At 38.0% G+C, this 26,732-nt stretch overlaps 1 protein-coding gene across 1 annotated transcript in view; it reads right to left on the bottom strand.

The window, feature by feature from the left end:
- Positions 1-8,159: 8,159 nt before the first annotated feature.
- LOC148947362 (uncharacterized) overlaps positions 8,160-26,732 on the bottom strand; it is a 73,628-nt gene continuing 55,055 nt past the window's right edge. The window contains exon 4 of the mRNA XM_089095812.1: positions 8,160-10,223. Within this exon, the coding sequence (XP_088951938.1) occupies positions 9,959-10,223 (265 nt within the window). The 3' untranslated portion in view covers positions 8,160-9,958. The remainder of the gene's footprint in view (positions 10,224-26,732) is intronic.

The following is a 26,732-nucleotide window of genomic DNA, read 5'->3' as shown; positions in this document are numbered from 1 at the left end:
TAGTAGTATGAGTAGAAGCAGTAGCCTTAGAATGCAAATTTTTTTTTTGGTTAGTTCAAAATCCCTCTCTGTAAGCCCTGTTAGTTTCAACTTCACACACAAAACTGTTCCTAAAGTATTGCTGTTGCACCCTTTTGACAATCTGCATACAGATGGCGTGTTGTGATTCAGTTCACCCCCCCTCAAATTCCTTGTAAATTTCAGCTTCATTCCCTTAGAAATATTTGTAATAGTAGTCATAGCAGTAATATTGATTTTACTAGTAATAGTTTTAGCAGAAATAGCGATGGTACTAGTTGCGGCAGTAGTATTAACATATTGGCTTTTGATCGGTAGAACGTCCTTCTTATCAAGTCCTGGAAGTTTCAATTTAATACAATTATCTATTGCTGTGACAATGCTGATAGGTCCTTCTGATAACCTCCATGTTCATATACTTCTTGAAATTTCCATCTCAATGTAGTAGTATCATCTCAATGCACCGAATCTTACAAGTAGTTGCAATAAAAGTTGTAGTTGAAGTGGTAGTTGAAGTGAGTAGAACCCTACTCAGATTAATTTCTGCCCGTTTTGAGTTTGACTTATTTTAATTTATGTTTGTCTTGGGTTTAATTTATTTATTGATACTGATATTTGGTAGTTGTATGCTTGGTAGATTATTTGTTTCTATTTTTGTTGATTTTTGGTTTAATGGAGTTCTTTACTTTTTCCTGAAAAAATTATTTTGCGCAAAAATATTTTTTTGATTAATTTTAACAAATGGCTATATCAAAATGTGTGTCCGATGCATTTGGGGAAAATACAACGTAGGAAGGGGGTAGCTGCCCTTCGATCACTTTGACTCTTAAAAAGGACACTAGAACTTCTGACTTTGAATCCAATTAGCTTCTTCCAAAGTCTATACGACCACCCTTCCCATAAGAACCTTATATGCCCTCGGGATATAACTTAAAACCCTTGCCCTTGGGCCTCCGGAGGGTCATCCTCAAAGACATAATTTCCAAACCTTTCAGCTTTGCTGAACAAAACCTTGCTGAACAAAATGGCTATATCAAAATTTTGATCGGGTGTGTTTCGAGAAATGGTGGTAACGGAGGGGGCTGGTTGCCCTCCAATTACATTTGACTATTAAAAAGGGCAATTTCAATTTCCAATGAAATGAGGCCCTTTTGAAATTTCTACAACAACTTTCTATATTAACCTTATATGCCCCCAGGGCTTAACTTAAAACCCTTGCACTGAAAGCTCTGATGGGGCTATCCTCCTAAAAAACCTAATTTCCAGAACTTTCGACTACGTTGAACAAAATGGATATCTCAAAATTTTGATTGGATGTGTTTGGGGAAATAGTGGGCGTAAGAGGGGGGTTAGTTGCCCTTCAATCACTTTCGACTATTAAAAGGGCACTAACCCCAGTGTGGCCAGATCGTGAACAAAAAAGTAAGCCACAGCCTTTGAAAAACAAGCCAAAAATAAGCCAGACAATTTTTTGCCCAAAATCTAACTTTACTTTTAATGGTGTCCAAGTTTTAACAGCCGTCTTATAGAAATACTCACCACTAATCAGGTCCTTTGATCCTACTGGCATTATCCACCTTTCAATTCGTTCCCTGGTTTGCGGAAGTTCAGTTCCAGTGTAGAGATTATTTTGAGGCTGCATTTAGTAGAATTGCGATAAACCGCTACCCCATGTGAAACTCTAGAGACTTTACAGAAATTCCAGCGCATTATGTTTAGAAAATTCTCGACCATGCTTACTTTCCTGTTCAACATTTCGGGGAAAATTATTGACGAGGACGCCCACCGGCTCGATTTCTCCTGTGTTAGTTGGAGCACTGTCCGTGTGTGAGCCGAAATTTCTGTATCCCATAATTTCACTGAGTCGGACCTCCGATTACTATAATGATACTTTGTGACCCAATGCAGCACAACTTACAATGCCTGCCCCAGGCCCTGGGGAGTTGTGCGGACACCTTATTTTTGTCTAAAGTGCTTTTTTGAAATTTTGAACAGACGGGCAATGACCCAAAGTGGCGCGGATATATGGGGGGGAAAGGACCCGGAGGGGGGGAAGAGTTACCCTCCACTCACTTTTGAATCTAAAAAAATTAACTAGAACTTTCAATTTCAAATCAGATGAGCCATCTCTGAAGTTTTTACAAGCATCCCTTCAATAAGAGCCATATATTCCCCAGGGCGTAACTTACACCACCTGCCCCTGGGCCCGGGGGGGTTGTGTTGACCCAGGAGTTTTTGTTATATGATGTTTGAACTATTTAAAAAAAAAGCTATATAAAAGTTATTATCGGTTGGGTTTGAGGAAAAAAGGGAATGGAAAGGAGGGGGGACTATGTGCCCTCCAATCCCTTTTGACTCTTAAAACTGAACTAGAACTTTGAATTTCCAATTAAATGAGCCCTCTTTGAAGTGAATATGAGCATCCCTTCCATAAGACTCATATGCCACTAGGATCCACCTGACCCTGCAGGCCCTGGGCCCTGGGGGGTGACGTTGGCGCCTGAGTTTTTTCTATATTATCTATTAACATTTTTATTGGATATCTTTGAAAATTGCATCGGATGCACCAGGAAAAAAAGAGGTTTGGGGGGGGAAGCTGGCTACCCTCCAATATCTTGTGATGCTTAAAAAGTGAACTAGAACTTTCAATTTCCAATCAAATGAGCCCTCTCTGAAGTTTATATGAGTATTCCTTCCATTAGGCCTAATGCCCAAAACCTCCCCCCCCCCATGGAAAAAATTCATACATCTTTCTCAATAGCAAATACTTTATATAGACAATGGACAAATGTCATAACTTAAATACCTTTCTCCAGGGGTTTTGTGGGGTCAAGTTACACTTGTAGTTATGTTATTCTGACAGATTAAATCTTTTAAACATTAATATTTTCCTGGTTAATTTTTATTATAAGCCTACCCAGCATTAGCAGTCTGGAGGAGAGTATGGAGGAGTTGAATTCGAATTTAATTGGAGATCAATCACCCCAGGGTTAAACTAGAATTCCTTCCCTCAAAATAGAAATAAATTGAGTCCCAAACTGCAATCCATGATTCAAATAACTCTTAAAAAGAGAATTTAATGGATTTACCCAAGTATATGTTGATCGATCTTTAAGTGAAGAGGGATGTGAAAGAGGAGGCTTTTTAAGAGAGCTCAGCCTATGCACTGTGAAAAAACACAATGCAGGGACCAGCACACTAACAGCTGAAGTAGCTGCAATCAATTTGTGCTTAGAGACCCTAATTAAACTGAAACAGAGCAATTAACATATAGTAATATTCTCTGACTCTAAATCTGCTCTCTATATCCTATGAAACACTAACTTTGAAACACTGGGCATAGGCCTACATCAAACCAAAGAAAACCTAAGCAGCCTTGGAAGATTAGCCTTTGTTACTAAATTTTAATATATACCTAGTCATCTAGGTAAAGAAGGGAATGAAAAAGCAGACAAGATAGAAAAGCAAGAAGCAAAAAAACAAATGGAACCAGTGAAATCTCTAACAATAAGGGATACAATTAGATTATTACTAAAAAACATTGCTTGAATTAAAGCCACCTTATTTATCCCCCTTTCCAACCAGTATACAATCAGTCTGGTTCAACTGCCTGTGTTCATATACAGCTAACTTCAACCACCACTCTCCTTCATACAAAATAAAGCAGCCAAATGGAGAAGTTGCCAATAGCCCATTTTGCAGGTACTGTAAAAACACAGAAGAAACCCCTGAGCATATACTATTGAACTGTAAAATACTGGAAAGAAAACTGTCAATGGATCTAAATCTACAACACCATATACAGTAGGTCAAAATACGCTGACTATATTGAATTAGATAAACCCTACTATGATGTTACCTCACATTATTAGCTAATAGCAGATTTATATCTTTCCATATTTATCCACATTTTGAATATTAATAAGCATTGTTTACAACAAGGCACTTTACTATAACAGTAACATAATTTTAGAACAAGAGAAACTATGTAGTAAGGGATTATCTCATTCAGTAAAAATTGAATTCTCCCAAGAAGAAGTGTATGAGCTTATCATGAGAAAAGAAGAACAAATTAAAGATTTGGATCTATTGTCAACCCAGCCCAGAAAGAAGAGGGGTCAATGATCAGATTTTCAGGACACTTGCATTGATTGTCTACAGTTGATTGATTAAATTTAATATAACAATGAATCTTGTTTATTTCAAAATCTGAAAGTTTTTTTTCTAAATATCAAAACTATAGGATAACTTCCATAGTGGCTGTCTGTTAGAGGTAATGTCTCCTGTTTAATAATCAATGTTGTGGCCAAGATTTGTTCGCTCTAGGCCAAGAGTGATAATTCTGAAAATTAGTATTGGTTAAGAATAAAGTCTAAGCTGTAAGGTGAAGAACAGACTGCATTCTATTAAGATATACAGCTCATATTGGGCACTAGCTAATCAATAGGAGTCTTACCCTATCGGCCTAGGCTACAGCAACAGTAACAAAGAAATCAGACATCAAATTAAGGGTAACTATTCTACTTATCGTGCTTCTGTACTTAGATATCTCTTTCTGATATTTTCATTAGTATTATATGGTACTTTATTACATATTAGCTATTAGCCTATATTATATATAACTAATTTCTCTAGTATTTACCTATAGGCTAACACATTGGGAAAAATGAATAAAAGTGAGTCTGAAACAAGATTGATTGCTTCAGGTTTCCTTATGTCACAAGCTGATGCTCATCACTGCTAAAAATGGAGGTGCAAACCAGTCATGTACACCAGCTATTTTTCTGTGGCATGTACCCAATTTGCTGGTGGCCAATGCATTGAGGTACATACCTCAATGCATTGGGTACCCCCCCCATACCAGTTAGGGATTAATTGTTTTATGTACAACCATCAACATATAATGTACTCCTTCACCACTGTAGTAGTATACCACAGGATCTGTACCTCAGAATTTGATACCTACATCTAACCATGTGTACTACTCCATATATAGCATAGCAGGACCTACTCCATATATAGCGTAGTAGGACCTATGCCATGTTTAATGTAGTACTGATTGTGGGGTGTAGCACTCAAATTCTTAGGTACAGATCCTGTGGTGTACTACTGCAGTGGTGAAGTAGTACATTATGTTGATGGTAGTACATAAAACAATTAACATCCCCAACTACCCTATAGTGATTTTCACTTTTGCATCTATTCTGAGAAAACCAATGACCAATTTGCTTCTTCCTTTGAGCATATTTAAACTGAAGTGATGCCAAGAAAACCTCAAATATAAATAAATGTGTTTTCTAAGACTAGGCCTAGACAAAAAGTGAAAACGGGTATGGGGGTACCCAATATATTGGGGGCAGTACCCAATGCATTGGGGTGTGTACCCAGTCGGCTAGGCTGTGCACCCAATATGTTTGTACAGAAATACAAACCACAGAAAATAACCATAGTGTACATGACAACTCCTGGATGACTCGCATGAACTAAACAGTTAAACAGGATCTGTAGAGGTTAGATAAGTCTGTTATGAGTTTGATTCCTAGCGTTATTCTATACTAATAAGTAACAGCTAATATACTGTACCTTCAGCTGTAGTTCAACCCCATGACTTAATGGCTAATGCTTTTTATGCTGTTGTTACGAAGCCACGTGCCTCTTAGGATTTGAAAACTTCACCGCAGTGCCGCGGTTAGATTCGTATTTTGACCATAGAGTTAAAACGTGATTTTGACCTTTCGTGAGCATTCGTTCGTTCGTTCGTTCGAAAATCGGATGAATTACCAAAAAATATAAATTCTTCCCAAAAAAGTAAATCACGCCAAGAAATAAGCCAGCTCAAAACATAAATAGCCAAGTTTTAAGCCACAAGCCAGTCCCAAAAATTTTCACGCCAGTCGCCAACAAAATAAGCCAGTTTGGCGTAAAATAAGCCAATCTGGCCACACTGACTAACCCTTTCAATTTTCAATTGAATGACGCCTTTTCGATGTTTTTACAACATCGCTTTCAATAAAAACCTTACTTGCTATCAGGGCATAACTTAAAACCCAAGCCTTGAGGGTTGTGGGGGGGGGGGGAATGGGTTTTCATCCTTAAAGACCTAATTTTGAAAACTTTCAACTGCGTTGAATAAATTGGCTATCTAAACATTTTGATTGGATCTGTTTTGGGAAAAGGTGGGCATAAGAGGGAGGTTAGTTGCCCCTAAATTACTTTCGACTAATAAAAATGGCACTATCCCTTTGAATTTCCAATCGAATGAGCCCTTTTTCTAGTTTCTACGACAAGCGTTTCTATACAAGCCTTATATGCCCAGAGGGTATAACTTATAACCCTTGCTCTGAAGACTGTGGGGGGAGTGTCGTGCTCAAAGGTATAATTTACTGAGCTTTAAACTTTGTGGAACAAAATGGCTATCAAAGAATTTTGATTGGATATGTTTGGGGAAATGGTGGGCGTGGAAGGGGTGTTAGTTGCCTTCCAATCACTTTCGATCGATAAAAAGGGTACTAGCCATTTCAATTTCCAATCGAATGAGCCCTTTTTGACGTTTCTACGATGACCCGTCCAGTAAAAACCTTATATGCCCCCAGGGCATAACTTACAACCCTTGTCGAGAGGGCTGTGGGGGAGTCTCCTCCTCAAAAACATAATTTCTATCTGGAAGTCCACAACACTGAACAAAATGGCTATCTAAAAGTTTTGATTGGATGTGTTTGGGGAAAAGATGGACGTGAGAGGGGGGTTAGTTACCGTCCAATCACTTTCAACTATTAAAAAGGGCACTAGCCCTTTGAATTTCTAATCGAATGAGTCTGTTTTGAAGTTTCTACGAGAACATCTTCTATAAAAACCTTATACGCCCCCAGGGCAAAACTTAAAACCCTTACCCCGAGGGTTGTGGGGGAGTTTCCTCCTCAAAAACCTAATTTCTATTTGGAACTCAACTACGCTGAACAAAATGACTATCTCAAAATTTTGATTGGATGTGTTCTGGGAAATGATCGGCGTGGGGGGGGGGGGAGTTGGCCTCCAATCCCTTTTGACTATTAAAAAGGGCACTAGCCCTTTGAATTTCCAATTGAATGAGCCTTTCTTAAAGTTTCTACGACAACGCCTTCTATAAAAACCTTATATACCCCCAGGGAATAACTTAAAACCCTTGCCCCGGGGGTTGTAGGGGAGTGTCCTCCTAAAAATTTTTTTTTCTATGTGGAAATCAACTACGCTGAACAAAATGGCTATCTCAAAATTTTGATTGGATGTGCTTGGGGAAATGATGTTCGTAGGGGAGGGGGGGCTAGTTGCCCTACAATCACTTTCGACTATTAAAAAATGGCACTAGCCACTCTAATTTCCAATCGAATGAGCCCTTTCCAAAGTTTCTACGACAACTCCTTCTATACGAAGTGCCCGGGTATGGAGAAAAAAACACACTGTGCCAACATCATTCTTTACATAGGAAGCGCTAGCGCACTGCCTATGAAACTCTATTTGCCCCCAGGGCAAAACATACATCAGTAGAAAGGCTCCTATTGATCCCAGTCCTCACCCCTGCTGCCACCTACAACTTTTCTACATAATTTATGAATGTTTTTATGTCTGTTGGTTTTCTCAGTGAGAATGGAAAAACAGTATTTTTCTCACTTAAAAAAACATGAATTTTCTCACTTTGATGGATGTTTTCTTGGACGGTTATGTGTGTTGGGTGTGTGTGTGTGTGTGATTGTGTGTTTTTTTGTTTGTGTGTGTGTGTGTGGGTGTGTGTGAGTGTGTGTGTGTGGGTGTGTTGGGTTGTGTGTGTGTGTTTGTGTCTGTGTGTGTTTGTGTGTGTGTTTGTCTGTGTTTGTGTGTGTGTGTGTGTATATGTATATGAGTTTTGATATCGAAGTTATATGAATAATCAACTCGTTGGAAGTGATAAAAGACTTGAGAGCCATGCTTTGAGTAAAGACAAGATAGGTAGTCTCCGTGACAGGCAAAGCTGGCATAACTTTTTCGGAGTTTTATATGAAATTATTATTTTCACTTCTTGATGATTGGTTATCATTCATCTTAGGGCAGAACTAAGGTATATAGATTTATGACCGTTAGATACAATACGCGGAGCTGTCAGACACACTGGAGCAGTCAAACTCATCATTATATTTAATTAAATCAATCGAATTACAAACTTAAACGTGATATACCACTTTACACTATAACACTCTTAGCATAAGTTTTTTAAAACTGTACATAGATAATTAACATCAAAGGAACCCATTGGGAAAAGTAAAAGGGACAACACTGTCCTCATCTGGGAAATTATAAGCATGCGTAAAGGGGCAAACTCTTTGAATTTGCAAAAGTTAAAACATCATCTTACAATGTTAAAACCTTTTTTTTACTATTAATCTCTCTTTTCTATATCCGATAAAAACTTCAGCAAAACTCACAGAGCAGAGTATGAATAAGTGTACACAGACTGAAAAACAATATACTAGAAGCTTAATCTTCAAAAATTAAGGTGTAAACATTGCATATTAAAAAGTCGGAAATAAATAAGTCTTACATTACACAAGGCCTGAGAGTTTTTTTTAATACAAAATATAGTTTGCACAACATCAAACTCACATTTGAAACACAGTGTTTGACAAGCAAAGCTAAAAAAAATCATAGTACACGCTAGAAAAAATATATCAACATATTTAAGTGTTAGTGCATTTTTAAGAATCAAAGTTTTCACAGGAGCTTGATTCTTCTCACAGTTTATATCACACTTTTAGCTTCTTAATTCACAACTGTAAAAATACCTCTAACATACTATTACCAAAACTTCATAGTAAAAGCTAAATTCTGACAAAAACGGCTATTCAGAATCGCAAAAACGATTCAGGATGGTACTCTGACTGAAAGAGAATCTCTTCCAAGTTTTCCCATTAAATGTCTTTAAACCATTTCTCTTTTCAATGTCTATCTAAATACATTGCTAACTCTGTATCTTATTATGAACAAAAACAGAGACCTATTATTTATATTTTAAGGTGAGTTTCAGTGACCGGACAAACGAATTTTGAAACTCAGATTGCTCATAGAATTGTCACCCAAATGAAGTTAATTTTACGTTGGGCAACACAAAATTTGTCTGCAGATATGAAATTTGATTTCTCTCAGAATGTAGTTTAACGCGTTTAGAACCAAGTATTAGCTAACACTACTCATTTGTTCCAGCCTTTTCTAAAGTTTCAGCTTGCCCACTTCCAAAAACGATCCAATATATCCTATCACGAAGATAAAAGATAAAATTTTTTTTAATTCAGTGCAGTAAATCTTATATATTGTTTATAGGATAATCTTAAGTAATGAGTAATCAACTTCATTTTAAAAAGTTTGTTTAAATTCATTATTTTTTTCAACAATTAAATCTTGCGTAGCTTGTACTTTCTAGGTTTTAAATAAACCAGCTAATAAACCAGCTAAATCAGCTAATTCAGAACATTAATTAGCCAGGTTTTAAGCAAATGGAATATTTTAGCTCCAAAGTTTAAAGTACACTTTTTAATTTTAAAGTGTTAAAATTTGACAGCAATCCTTGCATTATTCTTAATTTATTTAGTTAAGTTTTGTTTCCAACTAAAAATTTTTCTGTCTATATCTTTTAAGAGAATATTCTTTCAATATTGAAAAATATATATACCCAGAAAAAATGCTATCGTTGCAATGACAATGAACTGAATACCGTCACAAAAGGCCTGTTCCAAGTTTCTCTATCAAACTTCACAAATTTTCTTTTTTAATCCTTAAATTAAAATCCTATGCTATTAATACCCTAATTTTATTTCCGTAGCATTCTTTGGCTTTTTTTATCCATCTCTTTTTGCCCGTCAGGTACCGGTAGAATTTTTATTTTTTACTATTTTTGTTTACTTTTTTTAGCAAAAGGAATAGAATAGTGCTACAGTCACAGTTTGTTGTCAGAATTTTTAGCGCTACTAGTCTCTTGAACACTGGAGTCTCTTTTTTCATTGTAGTCATAATTGTAATCATCAAAATAAACAGTTTGTGCAGTTTGTGGGGCCTTACTCCATTTGTTGATAACATCAAAGACAGAGAATGGACAGTCTGGGAACTGACGTCCACATCCTCTAGCTGTTGCATTTCTCATACGACCCACCTTTTCGGCTTCTTGATAGTCACGAAGAAAATCATTATCTCCTCGTTTGGGACTGCAAAAGAATAAAATTAAGATCAAAATTTGAAACATAGTCCAATACTTATTATAGTTAAGACGACTTTACATTAGAAAACCATAAAAAAGTATGAACACAAAAATAATTTACACAAATTCAAAAGGCTTTCAGGAGTGCTTCTAAGTTGGGATCAAAAGCTAAAAATTGGAGCATACAAAGCGGCAATTAGCTCATTATTAGAGAATGTGAGCTCTCTAAGAAGGGTACCTCAGAAAGCTCCATTGAGCTAATAAACTTATGCAAGTGAAAAATACAAAAACAAGTCCAACACAACGAGGCGTAAAATCACAAGCAATCATTTGACATAAAGCCAGACAACACATTTCCAGTCAAGAGAAATTCAGAAATATTTTCAAAATAGCCATGAAACTAAGGCAATGGCTAAATATAATACAAGGCAACCGCAGAATCACCAAATTTGAGAATGTCAAACGTTAACATGATGAAGCAATTGCTCACTAATGTTATAACCAAGAACAGGAATTTGTTGATTGAAGACATATCACATGACAAATAATTCAACCGGTGGAAGTAAGATTAAGCGAGACTGTCTTGTGTAAAAATATTCTCACTCTGTCCTTCCAGAGTTGTGCAGAATATCATGATCAGCGTCATGACTTTCACATGAATAGCATGTTAAGTGAAGTTTGAGACGAAACAAACATGAACAAGTCCATAGCAATGCTTAAATCATAGGCAGCGCGCTAGCGCTGCCTAAGTAAAGAACGATGTGGACACAATATATTTTTTTCCCTTCATAACCGGGTACTTCGTATCGAAGGAGTAGTCGTAGAAACTTCGAAAACGGCTCATTCAATTGGAAATTGGAGTGGCTAGTGCGCTTTTTAATAGTCGAAAGTGATTGGAGGGAAACTAGCCCCCCCCCTCCACGACCAAAATTCCCCCAAACAAATCAAATGAAAATTTTGGATAGCCATTTTGTTCATCGAAGTGGATTTCCAAATAGAAAATATTTTTTTGAGGAGGAAACTCCCCCATAGCCCTCGGGGCAAGGGTTTTAAGTTATGCCCTTAGGGCATATAAGAACGATGTTGGAAAAATGTACTATATTTTTTTCCTTTAGAGCAGGGCACTTCATATGGAAGAGGTCGTCGTAGAAACTTCAAAAGCAGTTCATTCGATTTAAAATTGAGTGTTCTAGTGCCCTTTTTAATAGTCGAAAGTGATTGGAGGGCAACTAGCCCCCCCCCCTTGCCCATCATTCCTCCCAACACATCCAATCAAAATTCTGAGATAGCCATTTAGTTCAGCGCAGTTGTTTTTCAGATATAAAATATGTTTTATAGGAGGACACTCCCCCACAACCTTCAGGGTAATGGTTTTAAGTTATGCCCTGGGGGCATATAAGGTTTTTATAGAAGGCGTTGTCGTGAAAATTTCAAAAAAAACTCATTAGATTGGAAATTCAAAGGGCTAGTGCCCTTTTTAATAGTCAAAATTGATTGGAAGGCAACTAGACCCCCCCCCCCCCACGCCTATTATTCCCCCAAACTTATCCAATAAAAATTTTGAGATAGCCATTTTGTTCAACGTAGTTCATTTCCAAATAGAAAATATATTTTTCAGGAGGATACTCCCCCACAACCATCAGGGCAAGGGTTTTAAGTTATGCCCTGGGGCATATAAGGTTTTTAAAGAAGGCGCTGTCGTAGAAGCTTCAAAAAAGCTCATTCGATTGGAAATTCAAAGGGCTAATGCCCTTTTTAATAGTCGAAAGTGATTGGACGGCGACTAGACCACCTCCACACGCCCAGCATTCCCCCAAACACATCCAATCAAAATTTCGAGACAGCCATTTTGTTCAGCGTAGTTGATTTCCAGATGGAAAATATGTTTTTGAGGAGGAAACTCCCCCACAAACCTTAGGACAAGGGTTTTAAGTTATGTCCTGAGGGCAGATAAGAACGATATTGGCACAATGTACCATTTATTATTTTTTTCCTTTAGAGCAGGGCACTTAATACGGAAGGGGTCGTCCTAAAAACTTCAAAAGGGACTAATTCTATTGGAAATTGAGAGTTATAGTGCCCTTTTTAATAGTCGAAAGTGATTGGAGGGCAACTAGCCCCCCCCCCCAGCCCAGGATTCCCCCAAAAACATCCAATAAAAAATTTGAGATAGGAATTTTTTTCAGCGTAGTTTATTTCCAGATAGAAAATATGTTTTTAAGGAGGACACTCCCCCACAGCCCTCAGGTCAAGGGTTTTAAGTTATGCCCTGGGGGCATAAAAGGTTTTTAAAGAAGGCGTTGTCGTAGAAACTTCAAAAAAAGCTCATTCTATTGGATATTCAAAGGGCTACTGCCCTTTTTAATAGTCAAAAGTGATTGGAGGGCAACTAGCCCCCCCCCCCCCCCTACGCCAATCATTTTCCCTAACACATCCAATAAAAATTCTGAGATCGTCATTTTGTTCAGCGTGGTTCATTTCCAGATAAAAAATATATTTTTGAGGAGGAAACTCCCCCACAACCCTCAGGGCAAGGATTATAAGTTATGGCCTGGGGGCATATAAGGTTTTTATTGACATCTTTGTCGTAGAAACATGAAAAAGGGCTCATTTAATTTGAAATTCAAAGAGCTAGCACCCTTTTTAATAGTTGAATGTGATTTGAGGGCAACAAACCCCCTCTCACGCCCACCTTTTCTCCAAACGCATCCAATCAAAATTTTTAGATAGCCATTTTATTCAACGTAATTGAAAGTTTTAGAAATTAGATCTTTAAGGATGACAACCCCTCCCCCCACAGCCCTCAGGGCAAGGGTTGTAAGTTATGCCCCGGAGGTATATAAGATTTTTATTGAAAGCGTTGTCGTAGAAACTTCAAAAGGGCTCATTCAAAGAAACTTCAATGGGCTCGTTTTTATTGACACGCCCCTCTCAAGTCCCACATTTTCCAAAACACATCCAATCAAAATTTTGATATATCCATTTTCTTCAACGTTGTTGAATGTTCAGAAAATTAAGTCTTTTTGGATGGTAACCCCTTCAGAGCCCTCAGTGCAAGGGTTGTAAGTTATGCCCTGGGGGCATATAAGGTTTATATAGAAAATTGTTGTATAAATCATAGGCAGCGCGATCGCGCTGCCTAAGTAAAGAACGGGGACACTCGAGAACGAGACAAGAAACAAAAACTAAGTGAAAAGGAGGACATTCCCCTCACAACCCTCAAGGTAATGGTTGTAAGTTATGCCTTGGGGGCATAAAAGAATGATGTTGGCACAATGTATTATTTATTAATTTTAACCTTTAAAGCAGGGCACTTCGTATCGAAGAAGTTTTCGTAGAAACTTCAAAAAGGGCTCATTCAATTGGAAATTGGAGCGGCTTGTACCCTTTTTAATATTCAAAAGTGATTGGAAGGTGACTAACACCGCTTCCACACCCACCATTTCCCAAAACACATCCAATCAAAATTTTGAGATAGCCATTTTGTTCAGCGTAGTTGATTTCAGATAAAAATTATTTTTTTGAGGACAGTCCTCCACAGCCCCTAAGGCAAGGGTTGTAAGTTATGCCCTGGGGGCATATATAGATTTTTATAGAGGGCGTTGTCGTAGAAACTTCAAAAATGCTCATTCGATTGGAAATTCAAAGGGATAGTGTCCATTTTAATAGTCAGAAAGTGATTAGGGGGCAACTAACCCACTTCTCACGCCCACCTTTTCCCCAAACATATCCAATCAAAACTTTGACATAGCCATTTTATTCAACGTAGTTTTAAGTTCTGGAAATTAGGTCTTTGAGGATGACAACCACCCCCCCCCCCACAGCCCTCAGGCCAAGGGTTGTAAATTATGCCCAGGGGGCATATAAGGTTTTTATATAACGCGTTGTCGTAGAAACTTCAAAAAGGGCTCATTCGATTGGAAATTGAAATGTCTTGTGCCCTTTTTAATAGTAGAAAGTGATTGGAGGGCAACCAGCCCCCCCCCCCTCCCCAAGCCCATCATTCCCCCAAACATATCCAATCAAAATTTTGAGATAGCCATTTTGTTCAGCATAGATGATTTCCAAATAGAAAAAATGTTTTTGAGGAGGACACTCCCCCTCAGCCCATAGGGCAAGGGTTTTAAGTTATGCCCTGGGGGCATATAAGGTTTTTAAAGATGTTGTCTTAGAAACTTCAAAAAAGCTCATTCGATTAGATATTGAAAGGGATACTGCCCTTTTTAATAGTCGAAAGTGATTGGAGGGCAACTAGCCCCCCCTCCACGCCAATAATTCTCCCAAACACATCCAATAAAAATTTTGAGATAGCCATTTTGCTCAGAGTAGTTGATTTCCAGATAGAAAATATTTTTTTGAGGAGGACACTCCCCCACAACCCTCAGGGCAAGGATTATAAGTTAGGCCCTGGGGGCATATAAGGTTTTTATTGAAATATTTTTCGTAGAAACATGAAAAAGGGCTCATTCGATTCAACATTCGAGGAGCTAGCACCCTTTTTAATTGTCAAATTTAATTTGAGGGCAACAAACCCCCTTCACACCCAACTTTTCCCCAAACACATCCAATCAAAATTTTTAGATAGCCTTTTTATTCAACATAGTTGAAAGTTTTGGAAATTAGATCTTTAAGGATGACAACCCCTCCCCCCAAAGCCCTCAGGGCAAGGGTTGTAAGGTATGTCCTGGAGGTATATAAGGTTTTTACTGAAAGCGTTGTCGTAGAAACTTCAAAAGGGATCATTCACTTGGAAATTGAAAGGGCTAGTGCCCATTTAATATTTGAAAGTGATTGCATAGCGACTAACACCCTCTCAAGCCCACCATTTTCCAAAACACATCCAATCAAAATTTTGAGACAAACATTTTGTTCAACGTTGTTGAATGTTCTGGAAATTAGGTCTTTAGGGATGATAACCCCTTCAGAGCCCTCAGTGCACGGGCTTTAAGTTATACCCTGGGGGCATATAAGGTTTATATAGAAAATTGTTGTATAAATCATAGGCAGCGCGATCGTGCTGCCTAAGTAAAGAACGAGGGAAACTCGAGAACGAGACAAGAAACGGGGACTAAGTAAAAAGGAGGACACTCCCCCACAACGATCAAGGTAAGGGGTTTAACTTATGCCCTGGGGGCATAAAAGAATGATGTTGGAACAATGTATAATTTATTAATTTTAACCTTTAAAGCAGGGCAGTTCGTATCGAAGAAGTTGTCGTAGAAACTTGGAAAAGTGCTCATTCAATTGAAAATTGGAGTGGCTTGTGCCCTTTTAATAGTCAAAAGTGATTGGAAAGTGACTAACACTCCTTCCATACCCACCATTTCCCAAAACACATCCTATTAAAATTTTCAGATAGCCATTTTGTTCAGCGTAGTTGATTTCCAGATAGAAATGATGTTTTTGAGGACAGTCCTCCACAGTCCTTAGGGCAAGGGTTGTAAGTTATGCCCTGGGGGCATATACGGTTTCTTATAGAAGGCGTTGTCGTAGAAACTTAAAAAAGGCTCATTCGATTGGAAATTCAAAGGGCTAGTGCCCATTTTAATAGTCGAAAGTGATTAGAGGGCAACTAACCCGCTTCTCATGCCCACTTTTTCCCCAAACATATCTAATCACAACTTTGACATAGCCATTTTATTCAACGTAGTTTTAAGCTCTGGAAATTAGATTTTTGAGGATGACAACCCCCCCCCCACCGCCCTCAGGGCAAGGGTTGTAAACTATGACCAGGCGGCATATAAGGTTTTTATATAACGCGTTGTCATAGAAACTTCAAAAAGGGCTCATTCGATTCGAAATTGGAATGTATAGTGCCCTTTTTAATAGTCGAAAGTGATTGGAAAGCAACTAACACCCCTTCTACGCCCACCATTTCCCCAAACACGCCCAATAAAGATTTGGAGATAGCCTTTTTGTTTCACGCAGTTCAAAGTTCAGGAAATCATACCTTTGAGTAGAAAACTCCCCCCAGAGTCTTCTGGGCAAGGGTTATAAGTTATGACCTGGAACATATAAGGTTTTTATTGAAATCTTTGTCGTAGAAACTTGGAAAAGGGCTCATTCAATTGGAAATTCAAAGGGCTAGTGCTCTTTTAATAGTCGAAAGTGATTTGAGGGGAACTAACCCCCCCTCTCATGCCCATCTCTTTCTCCAAACACATCCAATCAATATTTTAGATAGCCATTTTATTCAACGTAGTTGAAAGTTTTTCAAATTAGGTCTTTAAGGATGACAACCCCTCCCCCCCCCCCCAGCCCTCAGGGCAAGGGTTGTAAGATATGTCCTGGGGGCGTAAAAGGTTTTTATTGAAAGCGTAGAAATTTCAAAAGGGCTCATTCAATTGGAAATTGAAAGGGCTAGTGCCTTTTTTTAATAGTTGAAAGTGATTGGAGAGCGACTAACGCCTCTCTCACGCCCACCATTTTCCCAAACACATCCAATCAAAATTTTTAGATATCCATTTTGTTCAACGTAGTTGACAGTTCTTTAAATTAGGTCTTTTAGGATGATCACCGCCTCAGAGCCTACACTTGAAGAGTTTTAAGTTATGCCCTGGGGCATGTAAAGTTTCTATACAAATTTGTTCTAGAAATTTCAAGAAGGGCTCATTTGATTAGAAATTGAAATTGCCCTTTTTAATAGCTAAAAGTGAGTGGAGAGTAATTAACCCCCTCTTAGGCCCACCATTTCCCCAAAAACATTCAATCAAAATTTAGAGGTAGCCATTTCGTTCAATGCAGTTGAAAGTTCTGGAAAGTATGTATTTAAGGATGACATACCCCCCAGAGCCCCAAAGGCAAAGGTTGTAAGTTCTGTCCTGGGGGCATATATGACACGCAACACGCCCACAAACACGCAAACAAATAGAATCAAAAGTATGGGGCCCGGGGGCATTTTGGAGCTCTGGGGGGAAGGGGGGGGCTTTGGGGGCTCGGGGGGCCTTTGGAGGTTCGGGGGCCCTTTGGGGGCTCGGGGGAGTTTGGGGGCTCGGGGGCCTTTGGGGTCTCGGGGGCCTTTGGGGGCTCGGGGGGCGTTTGGGGGCTCGGGGGCCTTTGGGGTCTCGGGGGGGCATTGTTGGACCGGGGGGCCTTTGAGGGCTTGGGGGCCTTTGGGGGCTCGGGGGGCCCTTGGGGGCTCAGGGGCTATTGAGGCACCGGGAGGCCTTTTGGGGTCCGGGGGGCGTTTGGAGGCTCGGAGGGACCATTGGGGGATCGGGGGGCCTTTGGGGATCCGGGGGCCTTTGGGGGCCGGGGGTTCTTTCAGGGTTTTGGTAGGGGGGTCGGGGTCCTTTGAGGTTAGGGTAGGGGGGTTGTTGGGGTAGGGGACCTCACAAGACTGTTCAAATGGAAATTGTGTATTAAGTTTCTTATTATTCTATTTGAATGACCCTTGTGTTTCAGGAATCGCTTTTAAAGAATTGAGGCAAAATTCAAACTTTAGCGTAAAGAGCGAGGTCTTGAGGAGGCCAATCCTCTTTATATACGTAATAATTTCTTCTCGTTTTAAGTTTTAATGTTGCTCCTTACTGTTAGTTGAAAAAACTTGTTTTTTATGATTATTTCTGATAGTTTTTTAAATAGCACCAGGATATCTGGCTCGACCTCCGCGGAAAAATCCCCCTCCCCACGGAAATATCCCGTGGACAATTCAATCCTGGTGAAAATATATCCCGGAAAATTACCTTTAACACCTTCATTCGTAAAATTGAGTCGGTAAAGAGAAAGCAAGACACATAAAGAAATTTCGTTTAGGAATTCTGGCAAATTCCCCCAGTATACAATTTCCCCTGAAAAAGTCAACCCCCTAGAAACTTCCCTCTCCATGGAAAATTCTCCTCGTGCAAAATCCCCCAAGTAGAAAATTCGCCCTCCCCGCCCGAAAAAATGTATGCATGCTACCCAATAACAAATACTGTACGTAAACAATGGCAAATTTTATAGCTTATAGCTTTCCCCAGGGGCTGTGGTGGGTCATAATTATCTCCAAAGACACAGTTATTAGGCCTTTCAACTATGCTGAATAAAATGGTTATCTCATAATTTTTATCGTACCATTTTGGGGAAAAAGTGGCGTGGGAGGGGGCCTAGTTGTCTTCCAATTCTTTTGGTCACTTAAAAACGGCACTAGAGTTTTTAATCTCTGTTAGTATTAGCCCTCTCCTGTTGCTCTAGACCTACTGGGTTGACACGATCAGCCCTGGGGTAGAAAATACAAACAAATAAACACGAATCCGTGATGTTTCTTCTGGCAAAAAATACAAAATTCCACATTTTCGAAAATAAGAGCTTGAAACTTGTTAAGTAGGGTTCTCTGATACGCTGAATTTGATGGTGTAATTTTCATTAAGATTCTATGACTCTTAGGGGGTATTTCACCCTTTTTTTCGAAAATCCGGCAAAAGTTTACCCTCGTAACCATTGATGGGTAAGATTAAACTTAATGAAACTTACATATCTAAAATCAACATAAAAATATAATTCTTTTCATACATCTATTGGTATCCAAATTCCGTTTTTTTAGAGTTTTGGTTACTGTTGAGCAGGGTCGCTCCTTACAGTTCGTTATCACGATCTGTTTGACCCCAAGCTGTTCATGGAATATTGCAAATGCCCCATTTTGAGTAGTTTCCAACACATGGTATGCTTTGATTTGCCCTACTTCTTAACCGTGGATCCATTATAAGCTTATTTTACAAAAGAAGATTCGTTGGATTGTCTATAAGACTTTGTTACATGGGCTTAATCTTGCAAAAAATAGTTTCTCTTGATTAACCTCGCAACTCAACTGTGCAAAGTTTTTCAGTTCAATGGGAGCTTTTGGAACAAAAACGTTTTTGTTAATCCATAACCAAAGGTAATTTAGCTCCTTGCACCCTTTATCCTTCCTGCAACACTACGGTGAGTTATCCTGGCCCCACTTTCCCCTTTTTTCTCAAAGAGCACCTACAAGTCCCAACTTCACTTGCCGAGTCGATCCAATGATAATCTAGATGTTATTTTGATAGCCTTGCTAAAAATAAAGTTTCTAATTCTACTTCTTCCTCCTCAAAGAGGTCAGGAAAAACGTAATTGGCCAGTATTTTTCAGTCTGTATTAGGAAAACAGCTTTTCAATTGTAGTTCTGTGTTTCAATCTATATTTTCCCTTCTGCTTAAGTTCCATGCTGATGCCCCCAAATGTTTTTATTTTTAATTTAGGCTAAGCGAGGCCCTCAGGCCGATGACTCTACGTTTCAAACTGATAATTGAAAAAGATATTCTTGGCTTTTATATGCTCCACTAACTATTCCCATATCCCTCACGCAACAAGTAATGCCATCCTTTTCAACCAGAAGAAAATCGTAAAGCAAAGAACCAAACAACCACTCAACATAAAAAAGGGCCGCATTTTCCATTTTTCAACAATTTAGAACAAAATCACTTCCTCAAAATTCTGATTCGATAGCACAGAGAATAAGGGGGGTGTTACAAATGGTGGATAGAGAAAGAAGGAATCAGATGGGACTGGCGGGCCTTCAACCATTTTTGCCCCTTAAATAGGGCACTAAAATAATCAGCTCTCATTCATGTGATCCTCTTCTCAGGTTTATACGACCCTTCGCCCTTCTATACGAAGTGGCGTGGGAAAAATAACACAATGAAGGCGCATACCGTTTACTTACGCAGCACTATAGTGCTGCCTTTGAAATAAAATCTTTGCAGAGTAAAAGAATTCCTTCAAAATGGACGGAAGATAACCATGAGAATATTAATTATCTTTTACCCTATTGATCTGATTAAAAACTCCAGAAAAATTAGTATTCAAGTCATATCGCCATTAGCAAAAAGTTCAAATTAACTGCTGACAGAATTGTACCACAGTTAATTATTTCATCATACTACTACTAACAGCTCATTGCAACACCTAGCCAAATGAGGCCAGCACATGCTCCTTCTCTACCTCAATCTATTCAAAACTATACTGTTTGTGAAAGCCTCCTCCCGAGAAGCTTCTATTATATTAAAAATCCTGTACCACATGCAAAGACATAGACGAGGATGCTTTTCGCTTGCCACAAGACGGATGGTCAAAAAGCACAATTTTTGGCATTCTGTAACCCATTACCCGTAAAATATGGCCCAGTCATTTTAACCTTTCTTTGATTATAGCTATAGAAATTGGATTGGAACCATATTCTTCGCACAGCTTATTGTTTGATATAAGGTCGAATACCAAAACTGGAACTACCTCTGGAAATATTTAGGATATCTTTATCAGCCTTTTATTATAACTCTCGTGTCTTAGATTTTTCTTAGTGTTTTTTTTCATAGTTTGAATCCGTAATTATAATTCATAACATTGCCAAAGAATAATCTGTTTATACCTCTGCGAATGTATTAATTAAATTAATACGTATTTAGTAAATCTTTGAACACATTTTTCAAATTATTTCGAAGTCAGTTCGACTCATTTCGACTTGCGGTTGGCTCATGTATCCCAATTTCAAGAAATAAGAAAATATATTTAGAGAGAGAAGGGCCTACGCCTTAGAAAATGTCTTTACTTGTCGATCTTATAATACGATATTTAAGCATGACGGTGATGCTGTAGAATTTCGCAAATCTGATGCATTCGGTGTGTGTGTGTGTGTGTGTGTTTTTGTGTGTGTGTTTGTGTGTGTTTGTTTCTTTGTTTTTGTGTGGTTGTTTTTATTTCTGTGTTTGTTTGTTTGTTTTTGTGTGTGTGTATGTGTGTGTTTGTATGTGTGTATGTGTGTGTGTGTGTCTGTGTGTATGTATGTGTATGTTTGTGTATCTATATATATGTGTCTTTAGGTGTGTGTGTCTGTTTGTATATGTGTTTTTATATGTCTGTTTGTTTGTGTTTGTGTGTGTTTGTGTGTCTGTGTGTGTGTGTTTGTGTGTGTGTTTGTGTGTGTGTGTGTGTGTGTGTGTGTTTGTGTGTGTGTGTGTATATATGTATATGAGTTTTGATATCGAAGTTATATGAATAATCAACTCTTTGGAAGTGATAAAAGACTTGAGAGCCATGCTTTGAGTAAAGACAAGATAGGTAGTCTCCGTGACAGGCAAAGCTGGCATAACTTTTTCGGAGTTTTATATGAAATTATTATTTTCACTTCTTGATGATTGGTTATCATTCATCTTAGGGCAGAACTAAGGTATATAGATTTATGACCGTTAGATACAATACGCGGAGCTGTCAGACACACTGGAGCAGTCAAACTCATCATTATATTTAATTAAATCAATCGAATTACAAACTTAAACGTGATATACCACTTTACACTATTACACTCTTAGCATAAGTTTTTTTAAACTGTACATAGATAATTAACATCAAAGGAACCCAATGGGAAAAGTAAAAGGGACAACACTGTCCTCATCTGGGAAATTAAAAGCATGCGTAAAGGGGCAAACTCTTTGAATTTGCAAAAGTTAAAACATCATCTTACAATGTTAAAACCTTTTTTTTACTATTAATCTCTCTTTTCTATATCCGATAAAAACTTCAGCAAAACTCACAGAGCAGAGTATGAATAAGTGTACACAGACTGAAACACAATATACTAGAAGCTTAATCTTCAAAAATTAAGGTCTAAACATTGCATATTAAAAAACGGAAATAAATAAGTCTTACATTATTCAAGGCCTGAGAGTTTTTTTTAACACAAAATATAGTTTGCACAACATCAAACTCACATTTGAAACACAGTGTTTGACAAGCAAAGCTAAAAAAAAAAATCATAGTACACGCTAGAAAAAATATATCAACATATTTAAGTGTTAGTGCATTTTTAAGAATCAAAGTTTTCACAGGAGTTTGATTCTTCTCACAGTTTATATCACACTTTTAGCTTCTTAATTCACAACTGTAAAAATACCTCTAACATACTATTACCAAAACTTCATAGTAAAAGCTAAATTCAGAATCGCAAAAACGATTCAGGATGGTACTCTGACTGAAAGAGAATCTCTTCCAAGTTTTCCCATTAAATGTCTTTAAACCATTTCTCTTTTCAATGTCTATCTAAATACATTGCTAACTCTGTATCTTATTATGAACAAAAACAGAGACCTATTATTTATATTTTAAGGTGAGTTTCAGTGACCGGACAAACGAATTTTGAAACTCAGATTGCTCATAGAATTGTCACCCAAATGAAGTTAATTTTACGTTGGGCAACACAAAATTTGTCTGCAGATATGAAATTTGATTTCTCTCAGAATGTAGTTTAACGCGTTTAGAACCAAGTATTAGCTAACACTACTCATTTGTTCCAGCCTTTTCTAAAGTTTCAGCTTGCCCACTTCCAAAAACGATCCAATATATCCTATCACGAAGATAAAAGATAAAATATTTTTTAATTCAGTGCAGTAAATCTTATATATTGTTTATAGGATTATCTTAAGTAATGAGTAATCAACTTCATTTTAAAAAGTTTGTTTAAATTCATTATTTTTTTCAACAATTAAATCTTGCGTAGCTTGTACTTTCTAGGTTTTAAATAAATATGCAGAATAATAAAAATAGGTTTGAATAGATGTTTTTTTGGCAACAGTTGATGCCTATAACAGTCAGTGATATCCTATCCCGAAGATGAAGGGTAAAAATTTTTGAATTCGGTGCAGTAAATCTTAAATATTGCTAATAGGATAATCTGAGGTAAGGAGTAATCAACTTCATTTGAACAAAAAATCGTCAAAATTCATCATTTTTAAACAACTAAATTTTTGCGTAGCTTGTACTTTCTAGGTTTTTAAACAAATGCACAAAGTAATAAAAATAGGTTTGAAAACATTAAAGAACATATAACAGTCAGTGATAATTCATATAAATGAAAAGAAATCCAGAGCACTAAGGTAATTGTAATGAAATGAACATTTTCTATTTCTTTGCTAATGCTTCAAGCGCTCAAAGAAACTCAACTTTCAGAATATGTTAATGTGTTTCTGAGTAAAGTTACACAGTATATAAATGTAGGCGATACATAAATACATAAACTTAAAAAAAAGAGGTCCCAAAATAACAAAGAAAAGTCGGTAAAAATCGCAGAAACAAATAAAAATTCGAGTAAATGTGAAAACTAATATTAAAAAAATTAAAGACATGTACTTAGAGTTAATATCCGAATACGTGTGGACGTTAATTCTTGCGGGGTTTCTCATAGCCCTAACTTTCTCCAGGATGACATACCCCCCAGAGCCCCAAAGGCAAAGGTTGTAAGTTCTGTCCTGGGGGCATATATGACATATAAGGTTTTTATAGATAGAGTTGTCGTAAAACTTCAAAAGGGGCTCATTCAAATTGAAATTGAGAGGGCTAGTGACCTTTGTAATAGTCGAAAGTGATTGGAGGGTAACTAACACCCCTCTCACGCCCAACATTCCTCCAAACCCATCCAATCAAAATTTTAAGGTAGCCATTTCGTTCAACGTAGTGAAAAGTTCTGAAAATTAGGTCTTTGAGAATGACACCCCCCACAGAACTCAGGGCAAGGGTTGTAAGTTATGCTCTGGGGGCATATTAGATTTTTATTGAAAGTTTTGCCATAGAAACTTCAAAAGGGCTCATTTGATTGGAAATTGAAAGGGATAGGGCCATTTTAATAGTTGAAAGTGATTGGAGAGCAACTACCGCCCCTCTCACGCCCACCATTTCCCCAAACGCATCCAATCAACATTTTGAGATAGCCATTTTGTTTAACGTAGTTGAAAGTTCGGGAAATTCGGTCTTAGAGGGTGACAACTACCCTAACAGACCTTAAGGTAATGGTTGTAATTTATTCCCTGGGGGTATATAAGGTGTTTATAGAAAACGTAAACCCGTTATGGTAGCAGTAACGTTTGCTGATAAAGATTTGCATTAATTCATCTTTATATTCCTTGATGATATTGTCTTTCAAAGCCCTTTTAATTTTACTTTTGGTTTCCTCTTAATGTTTCTCGTGACAGGGCACATATTCCATTTCTGTGTCAAATATGACTTTCTATCTGGTTTCAGTTACATTCACATCATACATCTCATCATTGGTATTTTAGTCTTCTATTATAAAAAAAACTTCTCTGTTATTTCTTAAGAAATTTGAAGATTTCCTGTAGTGGGACAATTATTTTCTCGATTTTAGGGTTTTTTCGTTGTGATTTCTTTCTTGTTTGCCATACCTCCTTTTTTATGAGCATCGTTGTGATTTTGAGCTTTCATAGGGTGGTAATGCGACTTTTTCTTCCGATAATTTCTTACTTGACCAATCTATAATTGGTTGTGGATGGTACACGTTGAGTGCTAATTTTTATTCATGGAACTTGTTGAGTGCTGACTTTTTGTTCGTGAAACTTGTTACATGTTGATTTTTCTCAATGTGAAATTCGTTCATTGATCTTTTCTCCTCGTGAAACTAATTTTGTTCATGGAACTTGTTGCGTTTTGATTTATGTTTACGATACTTGTGGCGTGCTGTTTTTTTTCATTCGTGAAATGTGTTTCAAGAAATATTTTTAGGATTGGAGACTTCAACAGCAATTTGTTGAAAATTGGGTGTGATAGTGAGTCTGACCGTTTTTTTGAATCTATTACTTCCTCTGACCTTCTTTCTTGCATTTTCTTTCCTACTCGTGTTGATTCAGTCAGATATTCTGCAACTCTGATTGACAACATTTTTCTGTCTTCTAAAAATTATTCGAAAAAAACTACGCCTTCTGAAGAGTTAAAGAGGCTGAGTCACAAGTTCGAACCTTAAAAAGTACAGGGATTAGGAGGTACAGTTGGGGGGCTGCCGCCCCCCAAACCCCCCGCTTTCGCAGCCTTTAAATAAAAAAAAAGTTTTTTAAACTGAAAGTAAGGAGCGACATTGAAACTTAAAACGAACAGAAATTATTCCGTATATGAAAGGGGCTGTGCCCTCCTCAATGCCTCGCTCTTTACACTAAAGTTTGACTTTCTCACAACTCTTTTTTTTAAACAATAAAAACTTTAGAGTAAAGAGCGAGGCGTTGAGGAGGGCACTGCCCCTTTCATATACGGAATAATTTCTGTTCGTTTTAAGTTTTAATGTCGCTCCTTACTTTCAGTTTAAAAAACTTTTTTTATTTAAAGGCTGCGAAAGCGGGGGGTTTGGGGGCTGCAGCCCCCAAATCTTACCTCCTAATCCCTGTACGTTTTAAGGTTCGAACTTGTGACTCAGCTTCTTTAACTCTTTAGAAAACGTAGTTTTTTTCAAATAATTTCTGCACATTTTTGTACAGTTTATTACTTATTATTGCTTGACTAACTGTTAGCTGATCGTGTCAGGAGTTAAAATTGGGGGGCTGCCGCCCCCAAACCCCCGCTCTTGAAGATTCTTGTGTTAAGCCTTTTAATTCCTGAGTACTCAAATCAAATGCACAGTAAGATTTTCTTTTTTCAACTTGTCTTCGAGCATGCGGGTATACGGCATGTTATCAAAGCAGTGGAGACTTACATGTAACCTGAAGGCCTACTGTGACATTCTTCTGGAGATGCCTGTTGAGCCGAATGATTTAATAGATTGGATTTAAAAAAGAAACTGAGTTTCTTTTTTAAACTTTAAATTTAATATATAAAAAATTTCCTCTGACGGGGTGATCGCACCCGGGTCTTCCGTCTGACAGTCAGGAGTAGCGACCACTGTACCACAGAGAAGTTAAATTATTTTTAGTCTCTGCAGTCTATTTTTGATGCAAGCAAATCCCCACAAAACTTGATATTTGGTTTTTGGAAAACAGGGAAGGAGTGATTGGATTGAGCTGAAATTTCGAGGATAAGTTTCCAAGCCCCAGGAAAGCTTGTCCTCTAAATTTCAGCCCGATCAGACAACGTTAAAGGGGGGCTGTGGGGGGAAAATTTAACATAGGCTCTTATAGGAAAACGAGGTTTTTCGTAAATGTAAATTCGGGGGATAATTTTTTCGGTCTGAAAATATCAAAAGGCCCTAACAGGTCGAATTCTGCTTCGAATGAGTCCTCATTCACCCGGATCAGTTGCAAACTGTGGCCTGTAGGCGTGGCTAGTAAAAAAAGAAAGAGAAATGAACATTAAGTGGCTATATCTGGTTTTTGGAAAACAGGGAAGGAGTGATCGGATTGAGCTGATAAGCTCAATCCGATTTCGAGGATAAGCTCCCGGGCCCTAGGAAAGCTTAACCTCTAAATTTCAGCCCGGTCGGACAACGCTAAAGGGGGGCTGTGGTGGGAGGGTCAAAACTTCCGGCCCAGTTTACCCCATGAAGATAAAGTTGGAGGAGGATGAAATTTTGCACATTTCTTAGTTTGAGCTTGGGCTACAAAATGCGATCACCGCCGTCTCCCTGCGACCGCCGTCTTAAGCGGAAATCGCTTAACATTGTGGTGGGTCGCCTTTTTAAAGAGGCACAAGTGTGCCTCCTTGATGATATTAAATTTTCCTCTGGTATTATTTTCTCTGATCTTTCTGACCATTTTCCAATTTATTGTTCTGTTCTCAAATTGAAAATGCTGAGCCAAGAGGATGCCAGAGG

Source organism: Artemia sp. Qi Xiang Cuo, chromosome 10 (assembly GCF_049724085.1).
Source record: "Artemia sp. Qi Xiang Cuo chromosome 10, ASM4972408v1, whole genome shotgun sequence".
Taxonomy (NCBI): Eukaryota; Metazoa; Arthropoda; class Branchiopoda; order Anostraca; family Artemiidae; genus Artemia; species Artemia sp. Qi Xiang Cuo.
The sequence above is the reverse complement of the archived record's forward strand: the minus strand, read 5'-3'. Positions and strand labels throughout refer to the sequence as shown.